This window comes from Giraffa tippelskirchi, chromosome 7 (genome assembly GCF_054371585.1).
Source record: "Giraffa tippelskirchi isolate mGirTip1 chromosome 7, T2T-mGirTip1v1.2.pri, whole genome shotgun sequence".
In the NCBI taxonomy this organism is placed as follows: Eukaryota; Metazoa; Chordata; class Mammalia; order Artiodactyla; family Giraffidae; genus Giraffa; species Giraffa tippelskirchi.
The window spans coordinates 17,298,441-17,317,574 of record NC_137281.1 but is presented as its reverse complement, the minus strand read 5'-3'; the positions used below and the strand labels follow the sequence as shown (position 1 = coordinate 17,317,574).

The 19,134-nt window shown below is 38.2% G+C and overlaps 1 protein-coding gene across 3 annotated transcripts in view; it reads left to right on the top strand.

The window, feature by feature from the left end:
* UBA2 (ubiquitin like modifier activating enzyme 2) overlaps window positions 1-16,563 on the top strand; it is a 28,470-nt gene extending 11,907 nt beyond the window's left edge. For 2 of the 3 annotated variants that reach the window (XM_081517157.1, XM_081517159.1), the window contains exons 9-17: window positions 2,226-2,325; window positions 3,244-3,410; window positions 5,353-5,446; window positions 5,535-5,647; window positions 7,987-8,142; window positions 9,443-9,539; window positions 12,260-12,365; window positions 13,867-14,003; window positions 15,701-16,563. In XM_081517157.1, coding sequence (XP_081373283.1) covers window positions 2,226-2,325; window positions 3,244-3,410; window positions 5,353-5,446; window positions 5,535-5,647; window positions 7,987-8,142; window positions 9,443-9,539; window positions 12,260-12,365; window positions 13,867-14,003; window positions 15,701-15,882 — 1,152 coding nt within the window. In that variant the 3' untranslated portion in view covers window positions 15,883-16,563. The remainder of the gene's footprint in view (window positions 1-2,225; window positions 2,326-3,243; window positions 3,411-5,352; window positions 5,447-5,534; window positions 5,648-7,986; window positions 8,143-9,442; window positions 9,540-12,259; window positions 12,366-13,866; window positions 14,004-15,700) is intronic. The other variant, XM_081517158.1, reaches the window with a different exon arrangement.
* Window positions 16,564-19,134: the final 2,571 nt, after the last annotated feature.

Sequence of the window (19,134 nt, the reverse complement as noted above, 5' to 3'; positions counted from 1 at the left end):
CAGTCCATGGGGTTGCAAAGAGTCGAACACCACTGAGCACACACACAGAGCACATAGCATTGTCGTAGTGAATTCATTGTGATGTCATTGGGATAAATAGGTTTGAAATTTTAACATGACTACTAAATCAGTATAGCATCTTTATAGAAGATAAATACAGAGGCTTATTTATGCACTCTTAGTTGTCTTTCCTTCCCTCACTTTCACTGATTTTCTTTATATAACTCACCTTTGGTTTCTGCTGTTTCTCGTCTTACATTCTTTTGCTGGTTTTGATTATGCTTAAAATCGAATGTGCTTAACTCTGATATGGATAGTGACAATGTTTTCTAAACTAGTGTCCATGTACGTATTTCCATTCCTATTTGAGCAGCTGAATGCCAGAATAATCTGAAATATGTCTCCAATCTGTTGTTCAACAGGTAGCTTTAAGCATCTGCTGTGTGCCACACACTTTAAGTACAGAAGATTTAACAGTGACAGAGACAGAAAATAGGGTCCCAGCTCTTTGTAGGGAGAGAACTCAGAGTCTAGAAGGGAAGTCAAACATTGAACACGCAGTTTCAAGTTCACGGTGTTACAAATTTAAGTTCAAATGTGTTGGAACCCTCTAATAATAAGTAGACTTAACCCTCGTTGTTACTAAACATTATTATTAGACTGGGATGAGGGTTCAGAAGAGGCTGTCCAGAGGAAATGTGAGACTCAATCTGGCAGGGTTTTCTAGGTCATGAGAAGGATATTACACCAAGACAGTGGGAATCCATTGAAGGGTAGTCTGTAGGGTCACTATAAGGTATAGGAAATACGCAATGCACTCTTGTAGGACCTAGTGTTCCTCTTGTAACCAGTATGGGACCGTGCCTTCTGGAGTAATGGGAAGTATAACCCATCTGCATTCCCATTGGAGTGTGGATTGTCCACTTTATACAAACTAAACTTTGTATAATGTGAGAAACCGAGAATACTACCTGGTTTCCTGCTGGGCAGCAGGTGAATAGTGGTGCCAGTCTCTGAGGTAGGTAGGGTGGGAAACAGATATGTGCGTAGGGATCGGGGGAGTGTGGAAGGTGATAGACTTAATTTTGAGATTCCTCTGTGGAACATGAGAGAGATGACACATGGTTCTGTGGGTCAGTAAACAGTTGAGAGGTTTGGTTGAGTTAGGTTTGTAGAAAGAGACAAGGGTGAAGATAGTTCAGTACACAACTCTGAGGGGCTCCTAGTATTTAATAATTGAACAGAGAAGGCTGTGGAGCTGGTGTTTGGAAATCCATGCTAATTCCCCATTGCCTGGCAGGCTTTACAACCAAGTGCTAAAGGTCCTCTATAAAATGTCTCTAGCCAAATTTGTTTGCCAAATCATACAAGAACCCTCATTTTCTCCCCTTTGTACCCATTTCAGATGTTACGAACTCTGTCCCTGTTCCTCAAGTAGAACAGAATAACTTACAGTGCTCAGAGCTGTGTGATTTTCACACTAAATTGTCCTCTCATTATTTGTATATTTGGCTGGTTTTCCAAAGATTAAGGATGTTTGATAGATACTCAGTTGAGTGTATTTTGATAGAAATAGTTCTAACTTTCAGCCATATCTAAATTCATATCTGGTATATACAACGAATGTGTGGACTAAATCAACAATAGGAAATACAGTTAAGGAAAATGTAAAACTATTAAAATCATCTGAAATTCTACCACATAGAAAGTGTGATTCGTGTGATAGTCTCAATCTATATGTGGTAATGTTTGGTTTTAGTTTTGAAATAGTAATTGTGTTGTGTGTTTGAGGTTCTTTGCCAGGGGGAGGCACATTTCAGAGGTGTTGCGGGTGGTTTTTAATTTCTGTTTGAGTTAGTCCCTTGAATGGTATGATTGTGATTCCAGCTGATCTGAGGAGCCATTATGGGGAAGTGGCTTTGGAGGACGGGGTCAATCAGCACAGTTCAGAGCTCCCTTACTCTGCTTTTCTCAGCATCTCTGATTTTAACCGTTTCAAGTACAAGTGTTGTATGTAAAATTTCCTTTTACACAAAGATTTTAGGAGCGCACCTCCGCCCCTGCCCCCCCCACCTTGAGAATTGTTAATCTACTGGTATATAACATGTCCTCAGATCTTTAAATCAGATTTTATGGTGTTAAGTCAGCAGGGTAATTTTGTTATATTTTATCAGGATAGGGACGGTAGAGTTCATGGAATTTATCTTTCTTCCTTTCTGTCTTAGCTTTTTAAAGATGATATCAGGTATCTGTTGACGATGGACAAACTATGGCGGAAAAGGAAACCTCCAGTTCCATTGGATTGGGCTGAAGTGCAAAGTCAAGGTGAAGGGTACATTTTTCTCTTTGGGATTCCTAAGTTGGAAATTCTCTCTCCTGAAGTCTTTAAATAGCCTTGTTATTTCTTGGTATACAGTGCTGTACACCCATGGTAAGAAATTCAAACAGTTCAGAAAAGTATGAAGAAGGAAAATCACTGGAAATCTCAACACCTGGAGAAATAATTACTGCTAATGTTTTAAGAATGTCTTGGTGATAACTGTATAGACACAGGCAGTTGTGTGGTCACTTTATGTAAATGGAATCGTACTATTTATATACTCTGACTTGCTGTTTTCAGTCAGTATTTTTTAACCTAGTCCCTTATCAGTTAACATTTAATTGTTTCATATTCTCCCTGATGTAAAGTGTTGTTCCTTTAACTTTGGGACATATTTGTAGCTTTAAGTGAAAAACTGCTGTAGTAGTGACTGTTTCCTTACCCCTCTCTTTCAATACATTTTGTCTCAACTTGTTTTACAACAGCAGTGTTCAGCATATTGAAATTTAACATGTCGCAGGAGATTTAGGGTGTCAGTTTGAAGTGGTTTCCTGTAGTTATCTACAGTAACAAATACTTCTTTTACAGCTCAATTCAAGTATTGTTCTGATAGCGTCCATTTATTGATACTGTGTTCTGGGCATAATGCTTATTACCTTGTCTACGTTGTATTCTTGAATCCTCCAGTAGTCTGTGAAATTCTGAGACAGTCTCACACCTTTCCCACGTCAATATTGACCATTTTCTTGCTTAATTTTGCATAATATTGACCAATTTCTTGCATATGTATGCATAATTGTATCATAGTGATAATTACTTTAATGGAATTTGTTTCATATAATTTTTTTTATTGTCAGGCATTGAATGTTAAACTGAGTAGAGAAAAGATGTTAGTAGTAAATTTTCTAATACTTTTTTTCCAGGAGAAGAAACCAATGCATCAGATCAACAAAACGAACCCCAGTTAGGTCTGAAAGACCAGCAGGTTCTAGATGTAAAGAGCTATGCATGTCTTTTTTCAAAGAGCATTGAGACTTTGAGAGTTCATTTAGCAGAAAAGGGGGATGGAGCTGAGCTCATATGGGACAAGGTTTGTGTCGAAAATGTGTGGCAGTTGTATATCAAATGTGTGTTTTAGTTCTTAAGCTATATCAGAACCTAGTAATGTTGGGATATTGTTTATTCCACCAGATTTTGAGGACATTGATTTTGTTTTGATGTTTTCACCTCTAATTACTACACTGAGCTATGAATTTTCTATATGTGAATTTAAGCAATATCATAAAAGCTCATTTTAGATTCCAATAATAAGCTCATTTTAGATTCTAATATGTTCATGGTTTGTAACTGTTGACTAGAGAAATAATGTGACTTTACTGGAGTAAAATATTTCTCTGACTTAAGAAAATAGCCTTAAAAAAAAAAAAAAAAAAAAAAAAAAAGAAAATAGCCTTAAGAGAGCTTCTTACGTAATAGAGATTTATTAATTGAAGTCATAATATCCTTTTGGAGACAACAGCTCATGGGCCTTATTTGGCCTTGAAAGTAATAAAATTGCCTTTCTATTGAAATAGTTAATAATGCTTTGAGTTCTGAGAGACTTCCCAATACAATAAGGATATGTAATTCTTACAGGTTAAAACAATATTTAATAGTATCTTGCAGTTAAATGTTACATTTTGAGATTTAATGAGTTAATTTTACTTGTTTTAAATTATACTCAATATTTTCTATGACTATAGGTGATTTATCTGCTAAAGTTTGTATGTTCAGATGTTGGTAAAGATTTGCCATTAATTTCAAAGTAAGGAGAAAAGTTTGATGAGTTTTAGAGAAGGAAATGGCAACCCATTCCAGTTTTCTTGCCTGGAGAAACCCTTGGACAGAGGAGTCTGGCGGGCTGCAGTCCATGGTGTAAAGGGTTGGACACAACTGAAGCAACTGAGCACGCTTTATATGTGCAAATTTTGAAATGAAGGTTGAATCAGACATCTGAAATAAGGCTGGTAAATTTAGATTTTGGAGAGTCTTGCAAACATTAGTCTTTAGGTTTTGTGTCCTGTGAGGGATCAGTATTAAAACCTTTTTTCATTGTTATTTTTACAATACTGGTTTAGGTGGTTTTCATCTGCATACAGGGACTCAATAACAAAACTTAGGACTGCAAATTGTTATTCTCTGTGAGTAAAATCTGTAACTAATGGATGTGATAAGCCAGTTGCCTGGGGAAGTACTTGATGGACCCTGTTTTGGGTACTCTTAAATAATCATGCTTATCCTCACCACAGCCTTACAAGATGTTTATATCATTTTCCCCATTTAACAGATCAAGGAATTTTGGGTCAGGGGGATTTATTTGCCTGTGGTTACTCAGCCAGCCAGATAAGTATGTAAAGAACCCACATCCTGTCAGTGCTTTTTCTTTCATACTTTGGTGTTTCTGCATTATGGGCTAGGATAGTTTTTCTCAGTTCAAAGCACAAAACTTTGCTGAAATCTAATTAGAGTAGGATATATGCTTAGGAAGAATGGAAATTATAAAGGGAAAACTTTCTTTGTCCTGCCACATCTGAAAAGTGCAGTGTATATGAAGGGAATTTGGAGAAGGAAAGCAAAGAGGTAGTCTAGGTAATTTCTGAGGCTTTAATGAAGTAGCTTTCTTAAAGCAGACTGTCTTCATCTCTGAGTTCTGTATGTATTGTTGGCTATATGGACCCAGGGAAGGTTTGCCACCATCAGTAAATAGAATTGGTGTTCTGATATGTGTACTCTTCATCTCCAGTGCATTTGTGTACGCAGGAGTGAATTCCTAAAACCTGTTGGCCCTTGGCAGGCCACATACCTTTATCCCTGGAGCTGATGATCCCAAGTGAGCCCTTGCTCACTTCTCATCCAGACCAGCCTTTCCCTGGAGACCATCTCTTGTTATAGTTGACGTGAGGGAAACTTGTGAAAGTGCTATTCTGAAAGCAGTACTAGCCAAATTGACAAATTTGTGGGGAGACTTGTTAAACTGTTTAAATTATTGACAGGATGACCCATCTGCAATGGATTTTGTCACCTCTGCTGCAAATCTCAGGATGCATATTTTCAGTATGAATATGAAAAGCAGATTCGATATCAAATGTAAGTTGTTTATACTTCAGTTTTATCATCTAAATTCTAAGTTTCTTTTTTTTTTTTAACAGCTAAACTTTTTTTTTTTTTCTTCCAGCAATGGCAGGGAACATTATTCCTGCTATCGCTACTACTAATGCAGTGATTGCTGGGTTGATAGTGTTGGAAGGATTGAAGATTTTATCAGGAAAAATAGACCAGTGTAGAACAGTGAGTGTTTCAATTTGCAATTTTAAAATTAAAACAATAACAGTTGGTTTAAAGGAATGGAAAAGTAATTGTTCAAGTAACCTTGTGAGTTGCATGTTTAAGTGAGTTTCCTGGAAGTTACAAAAGGAAAACACATTTGCTTCTCTTATTTTTGTCTAAAATGGGAGCATAAGCTAGTTTGCTTCTAACATTTCTAGTTTTACTGAATTCTTGGAAGAACTCATTGTGTAGGTCCTTTGTATTAACTTTTCTTCATTGTTTTCCAGTTCTAAGAGTACTCTGGTTTTAAAATTCTGTTTGGTCATTTTATAGTCCCCTGTTCTTCAGTCATTTTTGTCAGTCTCCCTTTTTATTTTAAACTTTATGTTATTGTAACTTTATGTTATATTTGGTTGTGTTAATGTCTGAAAATTTTTTTGGATGAGCTTGTGTCGTTTCTGTTAGATCTCTCTCATAGTGTTTTGTTTGCTTATGTGCTACATATATATATATATATATGTATTTTTTAAACAATTATATTTGTTAAAACTGTATCTGTGATAATTCTTTAAGGACCCACTGAAGGTGTATTTCTTCAAAGAGGATTTGTGTTTGTTTATATCTGGGTGCCTGGGGTTCTACCAACCCGAGACCACTTTTACATTCTCAGTTTTAGTTTCTCAGCCCACGTATATATCCAGACAGCAAATCTGCATGAGCCCTATCTTACTGTAATGAATTATAAAGGAAGATATTCTTCCCTCACGAAGCACCAAGGTTGAGATAATTTTTTTGCTATTTCTGCAGGGAAGAAGTTTTTCTCCTCTTTTTTTATCCTTCCCTTGGCTTTATGTGAACATCTCCTATCATGAGTTTCCTGCATTAGTAGGGGTTGGACTGGGTTTATCTCTTAATATTAAAGTCACTTGAATATTCTCTTTGGATTCCTGCTTTCTTTCTGACTTGAATTTGCATGTTTGAAGATACTTTGCTTTCATACCACTGAGGATTTAAAAAGCTTCCTAAAAATATTGGAGCCGATATTTTGCTATTGTTTTAGGTTCTCCTTTTTACAGTAATGTTGAAATAAAAGGATGAGTTGACTTTTAGGAATGTCTTTGAAAAACAAAAGCAAAAAACCTAGTCTATGATGGTACTCTTTTCAGTGTTATTATTAATGCACTCTTAAAATACTTTTTATTGTTTCCATGAAATTTCAGGGCGAGGGAGTGTAGAATCATAATGCCAGTCCGCCATCTTGATTCAGCTTTCTGTTTAAATTATTTTGGCTGTCATGTTTTTAATTTCTAAGAACTATATTTTTTTATGTCTTACCTTTTTATAGCAGCCTGGACAAGTGTCTGTCTTTGTCTTGTAACATTCTTCTCATTTCTTTACTTGCTCATCTCTGTTCCTCTCCTGGATTAATGATACCCATATGTCTGGGCTTCATTTGTTCCCATTTATAAGTGAATCTCAGGATAGGTTAATAGAAGTGTTAGCCTGAGTATTAGTAGTGTTAGCAGTTGTTTTTATTACTGTCGATTTCTCCCAGTGAAGCTCGAGATCAACCATTGTCCCCTACTCCAGCCCTGACAGTACAAATGTATATGCCTAGTATTCATTGTGGGGAGAGGCTACAGGATGCCTCTGCCTAGCACTTAATGCCTGTCAAGGGATTTACTTCTTTAAGTTTGGGGGAATTGATAGGGCTCTTCTTTAGAGATAATTCATCTTAACAGATACCATACTACATGGTAGTTCCCACAGTAAGAATTTGTATATTAGCATCTGGTGTTCTCTTGACAATTGTAACTTCAGTGCAGTGCAGTTTTTTATTTCCCTTGGTTCATGAAATTTTGTTTGGGTATTAGGAAAATGGTAATAGTGCCAGACATACATTATTTTTCCTTTAATTATGTGAATGTTAATATAACAGTGATCAGGAATTTAGAAAAGAAATACAGCTCATTTGGTCCTTGTATCTGTGCAGACATTAATTAGAGAAATTAGTGCACTGGTCTTGTTAGACATTAATTAAATTTGATAAGAATAACTACTAGGAAGGCACTCCAAACTGATTCAGTGATGATACCAGAGACAAGTATGGTTAGGCCCTTATTCATGCTAAGTTAGTTTGCAGAATAGTCTAGTCTTCAGTACAATAAGATTTCAGTAAGCTCAGCCTTATTTACAAGGTGGCTAATTTGAAAAGGCTGGGAAAAAAAAGCAGCCTCTTAAGGTCTTGATTTTCCTTATCCGTTGCCATCTGGAAGGGAGTATTTAAGTGAATATTCTATGGTATATAAAACTATAACTCCAATTTCTGATTTCTGCTTGTGTTTTTTTTCCGCCCAAAGATTTTTTTGAATAAACAACCAAACCCAAGAAAGAAGCTTCTTGTGCCTTGTGCGCTGGATGCTCCTAACCCTAACTGTTACGTATGTGCCAGCAAGCCGGAGGTGACTGTGCGGCTGAATGTTCATAAAGTGACTGTTCTCACCTTACAAGATAAGGTAAGTGCAGGGCCTGGTTCTCTTCCACAAGGTTACTGTTTATAAGAAAAAAACAAGTCCCCTTTTGCCTTTTGCAGTGTACTGTGATAAACTAAAAGCCAGATAATTACCTTGACTACTGAGGTGTGTTCCTTTGTCATCTATGTCCTGTTGACTTTTCTCTCTGTGCTTCCAGAATGTGTACTTCACAGCCCAGAGAGAAATAGGTGTACTTGGCTAGAATGTGGACCGCAGGTGGTACATAGATAGGTAGCATAGTATCTTTACAAGCAAATTCTGTGTTCCTTAAGTTTTGGTTTCTAGTGATGGTGTATTAAGCTAGTCCCTGAAGAGATGCATTGTTAGCACACCTGGATTCACCTGTAGAGCTTTGGTGTGAGAGATGGATGGTTAAGGTATGGTTTGGTCCTATAGCCTGGTCCTTCCAATTTCTCCTAGTATTTTTTTTAATTAGGAAAGAGCAGGTGACCTGAATGGGAGTCACTTCTCACTTTGGAAATCAGTTCACATAGTTCCTCTGATTGTGTCCATTGTGTTGTTTCATGTCTGTGTGCCTCCCAACATGGAGGAGTAGACTTGGCGGCCCTGAAGGCTGCTTGAGAATGAATGGCCCTTCTCCCGGAACTGGCTACATTGGACAGGCTGATTTGAACTTACGTTTTGGATGGAGAAGAAGCTGGACTTGATATGTTGGCCAGCAGAGGGTGGTTGCCCCGTGTTCTTTCATAGGAAAGAAATGATTATAATTGGTATCTACTCATTCTTGAGATAAAGGTAATTCCACATATTTGGAGTGTAATTGGACCTTTAGAGAGTTATCTGTTGTTTGTTTTTTTGGCTTGTTTGTTTGTGTAGGGTCATGTAAGATTTAATAGTATTATCACTCCTGTTCCATCTTGGAATTTGCGAAGGGGATATGGAACTTGGGAAGAGATGGAGCTTGGGAAGGGGAAGACTATTTATCTGAGAATCAGATTGATGAGAAGTTTTTCATCTATAAAACATCTTCCAGTATGGAGTTGTAATAGAGACTAAGATAAAATATGTCAAGTGTCTAGCTTAGTACCTAATCTGCTGGGAAGGACAAAATACCAAGAGCCGGCCAAGAGTTCTTAGTCCCTATCTGGAGGAAGTGTTACCTGATTTTTATCAGTAGTCAGACATGGAATAGAACGTGGGCATGAGGTAATTGGGTGAATTCCAGTGGAAGGAGAGAGTTAAGAGCCTTTATAGAAAGAAGTCTAGGCTATTTATGGTCTTTAATTCCATATGTTAATATTTTGAATTTTTTTCCTTATAGATTGTGAAAGAAAAATTTGCTATGGTAGCACCAGATGTCCAAATTGAAGATGGAAAAGGAACAATCCTAATATCTTCAGAAGAGGGAGAGACAGAAGGTATTATACATTGCCTTGTTCACTCACGCTTATCTGGATGGAGACTGCTTGAGTGAAGGGATGCACATTCGTTTTTCCATTCACTGTATACAGTACGGAGGATCACACTGGTCAATCTGAATGGACTTAGAAGTTCCCACACCTCATCTGTCCTGTTGGAGAGTGTCAGGATTCTTTTTGGCTATAGTTCCTTGTCCATAAATTTGGGGATATTGAGTCATAAGTAATTGGAGGTCGTGCTTTGGCTGAGTAGTAGTCTGTTTTTTATTAAAAGTCTAGTTAAATATGTCTTCACCAAAAAGAAAAAAATGACTAAACGTACTCCCATTAGTTCTAGCCAGCTCTTTTAAAGGCTAGGACCTTAAAAATGGAAACTGGTCTAGAATCTCATTGGCTTAAATGTGGCCCTTTTCCACAGAATACATGTGCTATTGAGGGTGGGAGAGCATTTATTCAAATAGCCTTTGGAGTGCTGTATTACAGGCATAGTCATAGATATTTGTAATTCAAGGATAAATAAGATAATAGCCCTTGGCTTAAAGTACTTCACATCCTAGAAGGAAATGAGAGATTAGCAACAAGTAGATTTAGTGTCATATAAGAAATACTATAGGGAGAAGATGTACAAAGTTTGAATTAAGCTTTGTAAAGGGAAGGTTAGCAGGGCAAGGGGGGCATATCACAGGAGAGAGGACTCCTGGGCCAGTTCTTGAAGAAGAGCTGAGAGGGGAGAGTCTGCATTTGGGCAGAATGAACAGCATCTGCAAAGGCATGAACTTATAAAGCAATGTAAAGGGCTTTAGGAATGACCAGCTGTTTTGTTTCCTGGAAGGTGGGGTGCTATGGGGTTGGCAGCGACGGTGCAGCTGGAGGATTTTGTGTGTCATGTGTGTTGTGTGTGTGTGTGTGTCTTACCCACCCCCTCACCCCCCAATTGCCTGCTCCCTCCAGGGTTCAATCAGGGGTGTAATGTGTAATCTGCAGAAGAGTAAGGCAAGGATGTGACAGTGGAGGTGGGGAGCCAGTTAGAAAAAAATTGAGGGAAGTGAGGGATTTTTACTAACACAAAAGCAAATGGCAGATTTGAGATTTGCAGAGTCTAAATTTAGAGCACAGGTGAGGAAGCGTAGCATTGTTAGGCTTGGACTCTGGCTTCAGAAGTGGTGCTAATTCACCCGGATAGAGTTGCTCAGAGACTGTTTCCCTTTTGAACATGTTGGGGTGTAGAATTTGAGTGAGTGTGAAAGAACTTGGAAATGGAAGTCTGGGTAGGAATTAACCATTCTCCAGAGACATTCCAGGTGGACTGAAAAGGTAAAAAATAAGAAAAAGATAGTTGGGCTGTGCTTAGTCGCTCAGTCATGTCCGACTCTTTGTGACCCCATGGACTGTAGCCCACCAGGCTCCTCTGTCCATGGATTCTTTAGGCAGTAATACTAGAGTGGGTTGCCATGCCCTCCTCCAGGGGATCTTCCCAACCCAGGAATCAAACTGGGATCTCCTGCATTGCAGGTAGATTCTTTACCAGCTGAGCTGCCAGGGAAACCATTGGATTATGTAGAAGACAACATAAATCTAAAAATTATAAGCAGAATTTAAGAATTTAAAATACATTTTACTTTGTATGTGCCAGGCACTGTGGCTATACAGATTCTGTACAGTCTGTAGGCAAGAGCAAATTCTCAGTAAAGCAGAATGACTATTGTGAGGAGAGAGTGTAAATTGGGAGCTAAATGAGGAGGCGGTTTTGTCAATGAAACTTGAGCATTTGAACATGTAGGAGAGAAAGGATGGTTAAAGGCAGGAAGGCCCTACAATAGGTAGGAGGAGATGGTAAAACCAAAAGTTAGATTGGAGAGATTGTTCTTCACTGGAATATTTACAATCCATGTAGCAAAGGCTTACTAAGTGCTAGTGGATGCTTGGCATCATGTGCTACATCCTGGGGCTGTTCAGATTTAGCAGAAATGACGTGGAAGAGAGAAGTAAGTTGGAGTGATTAGTGTCTGGGGACCTCTCTGGCTGTCCATTGAGAAGTGCAGAAAATTTATTTTGAAAAATGTATTGAAATAAAGTTTACAATTCAATAGCTGAGTTGTAAAATTGTCTAAAAGTTGATTGTTGATATTGTGGATAACCTGTTTAGAAATAGAGTATATTTTGAACAGTTGTAAAAGTTGTCATTGACTACTGTAGGATTCCAGATTAATTTGGTTTCAAAGGGAGAAGTTTCTCAGAATTTTCAGTTTGGTTTCCTTGAAGTAGTTTTGGTAATTGAGTTTTCAGGGCTGAATTCCTAAGTGCCTGATACTTTAGAGAACTAGATTACTAGGGCCATCACACCCAAACACACAGGCAAGTGACTTAAATAACACATTTTATCATAGTTCCAGAGGCCAGAAGTCTTAAGATGAAAGTGTCCAGCGAGGGTGTTGGGGGGTGGTTGACGAGTTTGGTTTCTCCTGAGGCCCCTCTCCTTGGCTTCTTCTAAGGATACCAATTAAATTGGATTAGGGTCCACCCCAGCAGCCTCATTTTAACTTAACACCTCTTAAAAAAAATACTGTCTCCAAGTACAGTCACATTCTGAGACATTTTAGCATGTGAATTTTGGGGAGATAAATTCAGCTTATAGCAGGGGGTTTATCTTGTACAAACTAAGGTTGACTGCTTCATGGAGATATAACTAAAGCATCTAAATTTCTTTAAAAAATTTTTAGCTAATAATCACAAGAAACTGTCAGAATTTGGAATTAGAAATGGGAGCCGACTTCAAGCAGATGACTTCCTTCAGGACTACACTTTATTGATCAACATCCTTCATAGGTAGGAACTATGAATATTTTAAGTGTAAGAAATTATTTGAATATATAAACTTAAAGTGGAGAGAAAATGTTTTCTTACCCTTAAATCCTACTGTTCATTTGAAACTGCACCATATATATATGCTCAAGTTGGCCATTAAGTTCCCTGAAGTTTGACCTACAGAAAAATCTGAGAATCCAGAAGGAAATGTTTGAGGGTAACTCATCAGTGGTAGCTGATCAGAAAGACCTAGAGAGGGTAGAAGTGCAGGTGTGTGAATAGTTATAATCGGGTACATTCCTTTTCATAGTTGAACTGGAATAAAAAATTTTAATTATTAGAGATTCGTTTGGAAGGAAGAAATATTTCTCCCATAAAACAAATATTTCATTGTGATCAAGAACAATAACAGCATTAAAAATTACCATATATAGATCCCTGAGTCACTTTTTTTTGTCTTTTTAAGAAGTATCCAAAGTGCTTGCATTACAGGATATTTGTACATACGTAGCACAGTTTAAATACAGGTGGTTCTCCATTTTAGTGTGCTTATCTGTTGAACAAGGTTGGTTCATGCTCACTGATACCTCTAAGCTGCACCCTGGCTCATTTGTTCAGGTTATATCTAACATGCAGTGGGTGCCCTGTGCAGCCACGTGTTTTGCCAGTGTTGCCATAGATACCCAAATATACAGAACTTGTATAATTGTTCAAGAGTATTACATTATATATACTTAGTTTATAAAAAGCAGGAAAGGACAGGAAAAACTGAATGTGGGTTATTAATAATAGTATAAAATGAGACAGGTGAGTCAGAGATAGGTCTTGCTAGGGGGTGATCTCTGGCCTTGATTACACACCAGTTGGATGTCAGTGGTGTGCTTGTGTTCAGTTGTGGAAGGACATGTACAATGAAATGGAAATATATCAGTTGGTGTCTGAAAGAGGAGGCATAATTAGGGTCTTTTTTATCATATCTTTTAGCTCTCTGGGAACAGAACCCCCCTTATAACATGTAAGTCTTTTGTTTGACTTCCATGCATTAAATTTTTGTACATGTTTTTGGGAACTCATTACAAAAGCAGGGTGCTGCCTGTGAAGATGGAGGGAAAACCGAGAAGCTATGTAACTCCACCCCCAAACACGAAATTACTCTGGTCGAGATCAGAAGAGTGTGTATAGAATCTTTTCACATAGCTGAAGAAAGAATGCCTAAGAATTACATCAGGCCTCACAATTTTTGACTCAAGTTTTCTGCTTTAGCTATAAAAGTTAAAAATCGTTTCCCTGAATTGAAAGGACAATATTATTGACCATTTGAATTAGAGCTTCGAATACATAAAAATCTATTATGTAGTCTAGTCTTTTTTTTTTTAACTCTTTGAAAATCAGAAGCCAAATAAAAGGTGTGTATATAGTATACATCTTTTGAGGTTTGAGGACAGTTTCTCTCTGGTGTGCCTTTGCTTTTGTAAGTAGCCATAGCAGTGGTTCAGTGTTATAGTATGCTATTCTCTTACAGTGAAGACCTAGGAAAGGATGTTGAATTTGAAGTTGTTGGTGATGCCCCAGAAAAAGTGGGGCCCAAGCAAGCTGAAGATGCTGCCAAAAGCATAACCAATGGCAGCGATGACGGAGCTCAGCCTTCCACATCCACAGGTGAGTCACAGCCCCAGCCAGTAGGTTGTCAGTCACCCACCAAGCAGGACTGTTTACAACAAACTGATTGTTCTATGAACATTGACCATGAAGTAGAACTACCTACAGGACTACTAGAGGTGTGTGTTGGTTTGGCATTGTTTTAATGGAACTTTGAATGTATAACCCATGATGATATTTAAGACTGGGTAAAATTTTTATAGAAAATAGATACATTTTATTTTTTGTTCTTTTGCTTTTACAACCGGAAATGTCAGTTTACTAGTGCATAAAGATGGTTCATTCTGAGTAGTAGTACTTTTGGATTTTGTATGAATGTTTTGGGGGACAGTGAATCAGTGCATCTGACTATTTTGAGTAAACAGATGCTTGGTAAGTATACCATTTCAGTTTTCTCAGAACCAGTGTGACTTTGGTAGAGTGTATCAGAAGCTCCGTTTCCTGGGTTTTCAGTGTTGGTGCTTTTTCTGTACTCCAGTGTGAATGTTCACTACCTGCGCCACCACCCCACCCCCCCCAAACACACACACACCTCTTCATTCTTTAGTGTCAGGAAACTAAAAGTTACCAGTTTTCTCCTCTATTTTCATTTCTTTGACCCTGTTTCTTTGATATTCTTTGGAATATGGTAGTTCTTTGGTTCTGATGTTCTCTGAGAGTTGTGAAGATGAACTTAGAGATTGTGTAGAGCCCTGGTGCCCAACCTCCGGGCCATCAACCAGTATCCTGTTAGATCAGCGGTGGCATTAGATTCAAAATAAAAGTGCACAATAAATGTAACACACTTGAGTCATCCCCAAACCATCCCTCCCACCCTCAATCCGTGGAAAATTGTCTTCCATGAAGTTGGTTCCTGGTGCCAAAAGGGTTGAGGTCCAGACTGCTGGTGTACAGTGTATGGGGCCATGGGTTCATGACCCTTCCCCCCTCTCCCCCCCCTCCGAAAAATGGAAAGGTTCATCATCCTATTTTGAGGAAAGGACTGGTGGTTTTCAAAAATCATAATTTGCAGGGTGCATTTATTGTTCCACTACGTGGGTAGGTTTTGGAGACTAGCAGTAAGGTAGGTACTGTGCCTTTGACTTAGTGGAATGTCGGGGGTGGGTGACACAGTTCCAACCGTAGTGTAAGTTGAGAGCATGCGTTGTAGAGCCCCACTTTGTGGGTTTGAATCAATCCCATCCTCTGCTACTGTGTGACCTTGGGCAAGTCTCTGTACCTCCGTTTCCTCTTCTGGAAAATGGATAATAATGTTATCTTCTTTATAGGGTGGTTGTGATGATTAAATGAGTTGTATATGCAAAGTGCTCAGAACAGTTCCTGGCACATTGTAAGTGCTATGTATATGTTGTTATTGTTGTTGTTTATTATTATTATCACTGCTACGAATATTAGGATATACATCCTTCCCTTTTCTGTTGGACAAATAGAAACAAGGAACTGTAACAATTCCTCTGAACTATATAATGCTTGTTAAAATTTTTTGTTTTGATTAGGAAAGAAATAGGTGCTTATAACAGAAAACAGTGAAACAGTACAGAAATATGTAATGTATAAAGCAAGGGTTCCCTAAGGATAGTCATTCTGAAGTTTGATGTGTGTTAGAAGAGCTAGTTTTTCATGTACATAAAATTTTAGTGAGCTTCTAGTCATCCCTCACTTTTAACCATTTTTTTCCCCTTTTCTTCTGAAATAAGCACAAGAGCAAGATGATGTGCTCATAGTTGATTCGGATGAAGAAGGCCCCTCAAATAATGCTGATATCAGTGAAGAAGAAAGAAGTCGCAAGAGGAAGCTAGATGAGAAAGAGAGTGTCAGTGCGAAAAGGTCACGCATAGAGCAGGCAGAGGAGCTTGATGAGGTTATAGCATTAGATTGAACAGAAATGCCTCTGAATGGAACCTCTTACTCCATTAAGGCCTTCTGGGCAGAACCAGGTTATTTGTTACGTCCTTTGTTCCAAAGGGAAAAAATTGACACCAGTGACTTGAAGATGATTCTGCTCCCTTTGAAAGCATTCATTTTGCTGGAACTATTAGAAACATTGCAGTATGCTGTATTGAAAGTAGGAATATAGTTTTAAAACCCTTTGAACAAAGTATGTGCATAACCAGTCCATGAGATGAAACAACACAATGCATGTTGCCTTTTTAATGTAAATACCCTTAGGTATCATTTAACAGTTTTAAAATATTGTGGTTTAGTAAAGTTGATACCTGGTTATAAATATTATGCCTTTATTTTTGGTTAGAAGAAGAATTATTTTTAGCCTAGATCTAACCATTTTCATACTCTTAACTGACTGAAACAGATTCAAAGAAGTATCAAGTGCTATGCATTGAAACTTGTTTTTAAATGTTAACTGGCACTATGTATATTAATGTAAAACAGTTGTTAATTTACTCAAGTTTTCAGCTTGTACTGCCTGGTATGTCTGTGTAAGAAGCCAATTTTTGTGTATTGTTACAGTTTCAGGTTATTTATATTTGATGTTTTGTAAAACTCAAATACAACTATACTGTACTTACGGACCAAATAAATGACATCTGCATACTTGTTATACATGCCTGCACAGTTCATGTTTCTGCTGCCTTACTGAGTTTATACATTGTATTTGCTGCAGGCATACTATATTCTTTTCCTTTTAGAAAATTAACTTGGAAATGGATTACCATAGATGAGTACTGTTTACCACAGATGAGTACTTTTTAAAAGACAGCTTTTAAAGGCATGTTGCTTTTTAAATGATTGTAAACTGTTCGCCTTCTGTTGAGAACATTTGAGTGATCTTTGCTCAGCCCCAGTAACTTGGAGTCGTGGATTTGAGATTCCACATGGCAAGTCTCCTCCACTCTGGGTATCCCCAGGTCATCCAAGGCCCTTTTTGCATGTACCCTTCCGGGCCCAACTCTGACCAGCACATGTGGCCAGGCCAGTCCGATGGATCAGCACTCACATCTCCTGGACCTCTGAACGCCTTGGCCCTTAGGCTGCTCTCCTGCAGATGTGCCTGGAGTTTTCAAATAACAGAAACCCACGAAGCTGTTTACCCTGTTCTGTACCTCTGCCTTGGTGTTTTTGGCCACAGTCAATGAAATTTCAACTTGGTAATTCATTATGTTGTTCCCCGTTGTGTTAAGTCTTACTCTGCCATCCAGCTTACGAAGGTTTCATTTTCCTCCAGAAAAAAAATTCTTTTCGAAATTACAGAACTGTGTTACAGATAAAAATGAAATATCCTGAAATACCCTCTCAGAAGCAAATTTTGGTTAACTGGTTGGTCACTGATGGTCATCTCCTGTTTTGAAATTTTGAAATCTGAAGAGTTCTCGAGAAAATCTGAATTTTGGAAGTCTCTCCATTCCTTAAAACCTCATCCAGCCTGCCTTTTTCGACACAGTTGTAAACAGTGTATTTCCAGCATTTTGTTTATGTTCTTTTTTCTTTCTCATGTGTATGTATAGTGGCATTAAATGCCAGTGTGATTTGTAGAGATGTGTTTCTCCCTTGGCAGACCAGCGGTTTTCAGTTTTGCAACAACTCTATTATTACTTTTCCAGCAGTTTCTGTTTTTATAAAATCTGGGTTTATCAGCAAAGCAGGCCTGACCACAGTGGTCTTGTTTAAGATCTTAAGTGATCTTGTTTAGATTAAGATCCAAACTGCCACTCTGTCCCTGGAGTGTGGAGGTACTTTAGATCTGGCCTTTGTATTCATGGTTTTCCCACACGAGTCTTCTCAGTTTGTGGAGCTGGAAGCAAGGCTCGACAAGCATGTTTCCCCAGCAACTCCAGGCTGAAACAGTCTGGCAAACCATATTCCAGCCTCATTGGGAGCAGTTTTGTGACTCAAGTTTACCTAGAGAGTCCATTGTCCCAAAGATCATGCCGCATACTTGGCAGGTACCGTGAAAAGATTCGGTGTTTTAATGAGAGCCTGAACCATTAACGGAATAACTGATGAGGCAAAAATCATCAGTGGATGCAAAACCTAAAAGGTTACTAAGGAACAGAATCTTTACGGAGTGCTCAAATGTTGCTATATAAACTTGCAAAAGTGAAAAGCTCTCTGTCTTGAAAATAGACTGATCTATCATCATTGTAATCAAGTGATCAAACCTAGCATCACTAATGGGACAGCCTGGTATGTGCTTTGTGATAGGAGATGATTTGAAGGATCCAACACCGAGGCCCCCCTCCACCCCAAAAAGGTAACTTGAAGGCATCTAGACTTCCAGCTAACAGGAAGCAGAGGGAGTAGAGAAACGAGTTAAACATTAAGGGGAAATAATTGGATGAATATAGAATGTGTGATGTTCTAGAAAAGTGTAAAATGATTCTTGTGACAATTGGAAATTTGAAAATGGAATAAATTGGGTGATAATGGAATTATTTTCTTAGCTATGGTATTGTTTTTGTAGTTATGTAGGCCATTGTCCTTATTCTTGAGAGATTAGAGATGAAGCTCACAATACCTACAACTTCTAAATGGCTCAGCAAAATAAAAAATACAGAAAGAAAAACAAAAGTAACATTGGATCTCAATGGAGCCTATATATATTGTTTATTGTGCCATCTAACTTTTCTCTGAAAACTTTAATAATAAAAGTGGAGATATATTTTGTATTTTCCTTTAGTGCCTCTGTGACTTTTTCAGTTTTGTATTGAGTATATCCTGTGATTCGAATCAGAAAAGTAATAAAGATTATTAAAAATGCCAGTTGGAATGAGAAAGTGTTACAGCGATTCCTGGGTTGGCATTGATGAACTCAGCTTTACTCATCCTTATTGCTAGGCTGTGACTTAGGAAGAAGTCTCTTTCATTTGAGCCTGTAGGGAAGTCAAGAGAACCAGTTGTTTCCAGTAGATTAGTGGTACACTTGGAAGCTGCCAGACCACATTTGGTTTGTGATCAATGTTCCTGGAACTCGCCCATTGGTGGCTCATATGTCTGAAGTGGACTTGCTCTATGACCCAGTTCAGTCAGCTATCCAACCATCTCATCCTCTGTAGTCCCCTTCTGCCTTCAATCTTTCCCAGCATCAAGGTCTTTTCCAGTGAGTCAGTTCTTCCGCATCAGATGGCCGAAGTATTGGAGTTTCAGCTTCAGCATCAGTCCTTCCAATGAGTAT